The sequence below is a fragment of the Dioscorea cayenensis genome, chromosome 1 (genome assembly GCF_009730915.1).
Source record: "Dioscorea cayenensis subsp. rotundata cultivar TDr96_F1 chromosome 1, TDr96_F1_v2_PseudoChromosome.rev07_lg8_w22 25.fasta, whole genome shotgun sequence".
Lineage (NCBI taxonomy): Eukaryota > Viridiplantae > Streptophyta > Magnoliopsida > Dioscoreales > Dioscoreaceae > Dioscorea > Dioscorea cayenensis.
In genome coordinates, this window is record NC_052471.1 from 2,064,744 (window position 1) to 2,072,512 (window position 7,769).

General features: G+C 32.1%; 1 protein-coding gene across 1 annotated transcript; it reads right to left on the minus strand.

Moving 5' to 3' along the window:
* Window positions 1-504: 504 nt before the first annotated feature.
* Window positions 505-4,836, minus strand: LOC120264511 (hydroxymethylglutaryl-CoA synthase). The gene is made up of 12 exons (XM_039272325.1): window positions 4,603-4,836; window positions 4,213-4,319; window positions 3,252-3,384; window positions 2,802-2,945; window positions 2,500-2,658; window positions 2,037-2,110; window positions 1,860-1,935; window positions 1,732-1,787; window positions 1,425-1,512; window positions 1,203-1,343; window positions 973-1,122; window positions 505-893 (listed from the first exon to the last, which is right to left on the minus strand). The coding sequence occupies exons 1-12, from the start codon at window positions 4,672-4,674 to the stop codon at window positions 666-668; spliced, it is 1,428 nt and encodes a 475-aa protein (XP_039128259.1). The 5' UTR covers window positions 4,675-4,836; the 3' UTR covers window positions 505-665.
* Between the last annotated feature and the right edge of the window lie 2,933 nt (window positions 4,837-7,769).

The following is a 7,769-nucleotide window of genomic DNA, read 5'->3' on the forward strand; positions in this document are numbered from 1 at the left end:
ACACATCCTAAAGTCCAAAATTCTCTCTATGTGGACAAAAAATAAATTAAAAAAAAAATAACATCAATTGAAGACTTAAGTGGTAATTTACTATTAAGTCCTCTTTTGTGGAAAACTCAAATTTTTACTTTGACAAAATAAGTAATGAACTACCCATATAATAAGAGAGTGGCAATTGTTTTCTCTTAAGTAAAAAATAAAGAAATCAACTAGGTTCCAATTCAATCTAGGGTTTGATTCGTTTCCTGCATAATGGTTGAAGTGTCACGCCCTATCCATATTTATAATTAAAAAAAAATAAAAAAATCGTCTCCCAAACATCTTTATTATATATACATATATATCATTAACTACTTCTAAAATATTATTAACAATAACCTGATATAAAATTATCCACCCATTGAACCACAACTGGACACCAACTTTATATGTACATATATTATTTGAGAACTAAAAACACAGCATTCTGCACATAGAATGATATATAGAAATCAATAAAAGAGATTAAAGAAATTAAATTTAACCAAGAAATTAGAAATTCATAAACAAAATAAAATAAGCCACAACAATCCAACAATAAAACCTTGCAAAGTTAACAATGAGATCATAAGAGGGATACAAAGAAACTATAACTCCATTGCATCTCCCTCATATTTGGAGTCTTATCATTTGTGGCCATTGACCAGTGAATGATTGGCAAAGCCGATACCATCCTCGGTGTTCACATTATCTGCGTCCTTCCTCGCGTAATATCTCCGGTACATCGAATCAACCTCGGTGAGATAAAATGTACCAGGGGATAATAAGCTTGTGTCTTTAGCAGTCACAAAATCTTTAGCTCCATATCGGTGTTCCATCAGTTTCAGTGTCTCAACAAATTTTTCAGGAGGAAACTGCAAAAGATACAGAGCTCTAATGAGTGACAAAAAAAAAATTCATCATATTTCAATCGTTTAAAAGAGACAAACATACCACATGTCTCATGTTTAGTTTCTCGGAGATGTTCATCACTGATGCAATGTTTGATAGGCTGAATGGATGTTGACCGTCGTTAAGTTTAAAGGAGAACATTGTAGAAGTTAGGCCACTGCCATACGAAAACATGACAATCCGTTGACCTCCCTGCAGATTTGAGAATGAAATAAGAAGCAAAGTCTATCACAGTAAAACCAAAGCAAGATATATGACATTGAGAAATTCACCAGAATTTTGTGCTTGTTATGAAGAACAGATGCAAATGCCGCATAGAGAGATGCGGTGTACATGTTCCCAACTTCCTTTGGGACCAAAGTGGACGGTTGAACTTTTGCGTCGTATAATTGCTTTGCAACTTGCTGAGAAATCTGTGTAATAAAGCTACACTTTAAGCAGGATATAAACAATCAAGTGCACGACTTGGAAAAAAGTATCTAAGGATGAATGACCTTCTCAAGATCCCGATTCTGGTAACTTTCATCACCAGTCAATGTTGAAAATGGCTCAAGTTTTTCTCTAGCTTCCTTCTCGATGGAGCTAATCAAGACGAATAAAAGATGGAATAACCATTTAGAATTGTAAAAATAATAATAATTGTAAAGTGGATCTTACTAAGGAAATGCAAAGGTATTTTCTTCATCGCCGCCGCAATAAACACCAAAGATGGCAACAATTATGTTATCATTATATTATTTGTTAAATATGGTTTACAGTATTATCACAACTGCATGATAGTGTCATGTTTTGAAAAAATACCTTGGATTCTGCAAGAAGTCATTGAAGAAAAGGCGTGCAAAACTTTTCTGCACAAGCTGCAATTGAAATTCATAAAAGATTTAGAAAAGATTAACAAAATGGATTTTACAACCACTTGGGATCTGTACCTTGTTGTATGGAGAATGGAATACAATATACTCTGCATCAGAAAGTGAAAATTGTTTTCCCTCAAACTTCTCATACCTGATAGGACGAAGATGGTGGAATCATCATTGGTTATGTACATTATGTCGCATGCATGATTGATAAAATAAAATAAAATACTCAAGAAAATTACAACTCACTTGGCACAATAACGTCTGTAACAAAAATCAACTGCCATGAGATAGCATGTTTGAGATAACTTTCCATCAACAACCTAAAATATATATATCATTCACATGAATAAGATACACTTGCAGCACATAGTTGGATCAATAAGCGAAGCAAATTGCTGAAATGTGGCTGAATAACAGTTCTACATCATTAAGGCAAGTCAATAAGTCAAACTCTTACAAATCTGTGTCAATAAGAAAAGCACAAAAATTATAGTATTTTACATAATAGAGCATATTCAACCATTTTAACAAACAAATTATCCATAATCATATTGTGTAAGCTGCAATGAAAGCATGCAACTAAAATAAAGAACAGCAGAGAAAAGCCAATTGCTAAATTAAAATAAATAAAGGAGAGCAGAGCCCAAAAACAAGGTTATCAACTCCATGTGGAAGAAAATTTTCTACTATATAGAATGATGAAACATACCGGATATTCACTTGCAAGATTTGGTTTATAAAAGTCATAAACATGAGCCATATGACTCCCCCGAAATTTTCCTTCAAAAGCTATTGGAGCATTTGGCCCAATTAACATTGCAATAGCAGCAGCACCCCCTGTTGGCCGAGCCGGTCCTTCTGCATAAACCTGACGAACAGAGGATGCATTTAATTTCAACTTCTTGTCATTAACCAAAAAGAATAACACACAAAATGGATGAATTTTAACAATTTCAAATGAAAATTTTAAATCAATTTTAACTTGAATCCAGCTATTTAAAAGGATCTCACCGCACTATCTGTACAAACAACCAGCCCATAACGCCCATCCCAAGAGCTACTCTCTGCCCAGTTCACACAGTTCAGTAGTGCAGCAGTTCCCCCATAACATGCATTTGTTGAGTCAACTCCTTCGATGTCAGAGTTACCACATTTCTGTAAGGTTTACATTAAGACACAGACATTAGGATTATGACCAATAAATACTTACGACAAAAAAGAACACATTGCAGTCCATTGAAGTAGCATGTACTGTTATGCAATTTTAAAAGTTTAAAAAAAAAAAAATTTAGAGGCATTCATAACCCAAGGTTCAAAAAAGAAGCCAGAATAAAGAATTCAAATAAAAAAGTTGATGTTGATTCTTGTAAAACCAAGCTTATTCTCCACCACACAACACAAATTGCTCGTTCATCATGTGAATGACCTGAAAGCGCAAAGTTTAGAAAGTTGTGAACAAACCTCAAAAATTTGCATCAGCCAAGTCTTTATAGACTTGCTTTTATCTATCACCGTCTCACTACCAACTTCCAAGCGACCAATTTCTCTTGGGTCAATTTGATATTTCTCGAGGAGGGAAGTAACTACAGTCAAGCTGAAGAAAATTTCTAATCAAATTAACTATTAAAGGGGCGCATATGCATAAACTAATATCTCAAATGATCTCATAAACATAGACCAAAAAAGAGAGTCAAAAAATCATCAGAATAAAAAGAATACAAGAAAATAAAGCCTAGAATGGAGAGGCGACCAAAAGGACAAAATAAAATAAAATAAAACTATAAGCATAGGTAGTATATTGTAAGCATTAGCAGATCAAATTTGGTGTTACCAAAAAATGGTTGCAATATCAAACTAGAAACATCACATATTATGTGTACATTTCTGCATCAGATACTAAATTAAAATTGTAATATTTATCCATAATCTGCGAAATCAGCTTGCCAGAAAATCATGTGGTTCTTTTTTTCTGCGACCCTACAACGTGCAGGGCAGGTCCAGAACAGGGTAAACATAGTTCCCATAGCATTGTATTTTAAGATATACATTCTCTTTCAAAATGTCGGATTTTTAAGTTACACTAGGGTAAAATTTCCTGCCGTAGACCACCAACCAGTTGGTAAACAACTTAAAACACTACAGTTCCATTGTTATACCTCATTTTCAACTGAATCACAAATGAAGATATTATCTTCATCCAAATCTCATTATCAGTTTTTTGTTTTGTGGAAATAAGTGGATAAATCCCCAATCGAAGCTTTAGCAGCAATGAAAATAAGGGTTGTGAAAAAAAAGGGGACTACAGAGAAAAGAAACATCATCCAGCAACAAATTTTTAAATCAAAGGACCTCACAATTTTATCATTCTCAAATTGAAAAAGGACATCCAAGAATCCATTCCAGATGCCAAATTGCCAATTACCTCATGGAGATAACGTCTTCCAACTCGGTGCAAAAGGCCATACAGGTCTGCCCAAGCCCAATGGTGTACTTCCCTTTGCTCACTCCGTCGTAATCTTCCATAGATTCCTACATCCAAAAATAAGCAAAGATATGAGAAACACAAGATCACCGCAAAAAGCCCCTCCCTTAACAAATCAGCCCACCAAAATCAAGAAAAATCACGTTTTCCAACCAAAAATCACCGCGTTAACCAATCTCCACCCAAATAAATCACAAACTTCAGCAAAAACACAACTTTTACTTCAGATTTTCTCAAAAGCAACCAAACAACCCAACAAGCCATCACTCCCCCATGAGAAAAACGAAACAAAAAACAACAAAAAAAGAATGATTTAATCCAGAATCATACTTGAAGAACACAAGTGGGAGGAAAGTAGATATCCATGGCGACGATCCCCACATCCTTCCTCTGCAACTCCATGGCTTGAATCTCCAAATCCCAAGCACCAAAGATGAAAACCTAACCTCCTTTACCACGCTCTTGAAGCCCCCTGGAGACCGAGATCCTACTCTCTCGCTCTCGTGACGTTGGAGCGAAGAACGAAGCCAAGCTCGCGAGCGAACGCCGCCTTCTCCGTCTCGTTCGAACACCATATAAACACAACCCTGCTTCACCTTCCGACACCATTTTCCTATTTATTACATCATATGCCACTCGGTATTTTTGCTTTTATAAAACTTATAATAGTTAAATAAATGGATTTATCTTTCTTTTTTTAAAATAAATATATTTATCCACTTCGTGAAATATATGTACAAGGCTTAATTCTTTTGCGTAAGTATGCATATGATTGTTTACTAGGGATGTTTATGTACAGCTGTTGAATCATCATCCAACAGCTATTATTCATTAAAATACTGTATAAATTTACTATAAATAATACTTTATAATACTATATAATATTGTTTGATATTGTTTATGAATAGATTATAGCCATTGAATTATGATCCAATGGTTACTGTACATGTCCTTATATTTTTTTAGGGAAAGAGCTCACAGAGCTAGTATATGTCCCTGTATTTGAAATCTATCAATGTCCTTAGATGTGGGATCTCATAAATATATATATATATATATATATATATTAATTCTAAATTTTTAAAATTAATTTATATTTCATTATTTTAATTCTTGTTATTATTACTAAGTCAAAATAATATGTGAGCTTGATTCGGGGATTAAAAAAAGCATGGAATTATGAATGGAGAGAATTTTTATGGAAAGTGAATTTTAACTTAATTAATATCGATGAGGATAAAATATTTTTGTGATTAAAAAAATATATATATTGCGATTATTTTTGCAATAATCGTTTTAGGCCTTTTAAAGCGCGTGTTTTTTTTCACTCTAACCATAAATAATAATAATAATAATAATAATAATAATAATAATAATAATAATAATATGTTGGATTTAATTTATGTGGTTTATCCACTTTTTCAAAAAAAAAAAATATATGTTGGATTTGGAAATTTAATATATAAAAATTGATAAAGAACTATATTTTAATTATAATTATAAATATTGGAGTGGAAGAGATAAATAAAGGGCATTTTGAAAATTTCATGATATAAGTTGGGAACCAATAAATAGTAAATTCCTGACATGGATGTAAATTTTATACTAAAAAAGAAAATAAAATTTGTTGGGGGGCAAAACGCCAAAAAGAATGGTGCTGTAAAGATTCACCAGCACGTGATTGACGTTGTCGTTGATTCCAAAGCAGTGTCCACCGTCAGATCGGAATTCAACGGGTAGGATGATCCAAATCGGGTTCGTAAAGAACAATATAGCTGTTAAGTATGCATGTTAAACAACTTAACATCCTAAAAGCACGTGGTTCGAGCACGTGACGGATCCCAGATTGAATCTTGACCGTTAATTGGCACAGAAGTCATGGGATGACAGTGATCTGATCGGGTAGGTGAGGGGAGTTTCGAGTTTTAACTTCTCCGCAGCGCAAGATAATTTAATTCATGAGGACACGTGGCTGTTTATAATAGGTGTATGTTACGGTTCAGATGTCTGCCACGTAGTGATATTATGGTTATTTAAGTTATGTAGTGAGGGAGGACACCGAGTATTTTTTTTTTTTTTATATTATGTTAAGCAAGGGGTTGGTGGGTGAATGGCATGAATGCTTGAGTTGTAGCAACTTTCTGTGGGTAATTTTAAGGTTGAAATTTTTAATTGATCTTACTCAACAAATAAAATAAAATTAATTGAAAGAAATTTAAATTTATGATCCATTTAATATAGGAATATAATATCTTTTGAAGATTATTATTATTTTTGTTAATTATGTTTATCTGAATATATGCTCCATTTAATACATGGGTGGATAATTCAACTATTCAAGCACAATTCAACCATGGTATATTAATTAATTTATTTATTTATTTTTGAATTGTGGATAAATCATGTGTGAAAGTACATCAGCGTGGAGTTGCTTTTGAAATATATATGCGCTCTCACTCATGCATGCGCTGAGATTTTAACCCGCATTCTCAGTAAGAACACAAACACTATATATAAAGATCTGGATACCAATAAATTATGAGGTTGTTGCCTATATATATTTTTTTCCTGAAAATACCTTAAAAATTCCTCCAAGTTTCACATGTTCATAGATTGTTCCACCAAATTTAAATATTCTTGAAAATTCCTTTTTTCTTGACGGTATATTTTTTTTTTTTTGTCATAAAATTACATGACGTTAACAAAAATATCTCTTAATTTTTTAAACAAAAACGCATAATATTAAGCGAAAAAGTCAAATATTAAAAGAAAAAGTCAAATATTAAACGAAAAGTTACTATATATTAAGTAAAAATTTATGTACTTACACGAATAACATGCAATGGTAAACATAAACTATATATTTTAAGTAAGAAATACATGTTGTAAAATAGAATAAATTGACGGAGTAAACTACATGAACTTAAAAGTAAACTGCGACAAACAAATAGGGGGAGTAAACTACATGAACTTAAAAGTAAACTGTAACAAACAAATAGGGGTCTGGGATATTTTGAAACTTTTAGAGACTTATAATTCATTTTCTTTTATTTTTTTATACTAATATTTTTTATATGTATCTAATTAAATAATAAATTTACAAATACTGTGATATTAAAAAAATTTGCAAAAATTTAACCTTTCATTGTGGTCTTCAAGACTAGAACAAAAGGTGCTAGTTTTTTGAGATTTTAAAAGTTGGGAGCTGTAATTTAATCTAATTTTATTAACTGATAGGCAAAAATAAAAATTAGACCATTATTGAGTAAGCATCTTGGATGAATTTGATTGCTTTGAGTAGTATGGATTTAAAATATTATCTCTATATCAAAATGGAATTTGGTGAAGATTCCTGCAAACACATAGATCTAAAACGTGGATTTCAATGTCACATGCGAATATATGAATATTCATATTATTTTTTTAAAATAAACTATTTAAAATACATTAAAGATACGAATACAGCACAAGTCTTGTGGTGTTGATTAAAAAAAACT

Excerpts from the sequence above, each read along its gene's own strand:
- LOC120264511 (XM_039272325.1), bottom strand. The coding sequence starts at position 4,674 with ATGGAGTTGCAGAGGAAGGATGTGGGGATCGTCGCCATGGATATCTAC. Across the intron at positions 1,936-2,036 it reads TACAGACGTTATTGTGCCAA|GTATGAGAAGTTTGAGGGAA; the intron begins GTGAGTTGTAAT and ends TCGTCCTATCAG. Across the intron at positions 1,513-1,731 it reads GACTTCTTGCAGAATCCAAG|CTCCATCGAGAAGGAAGCTA; the intron begins GTATTTTTTCAA and ends CGTCTTGATTAG.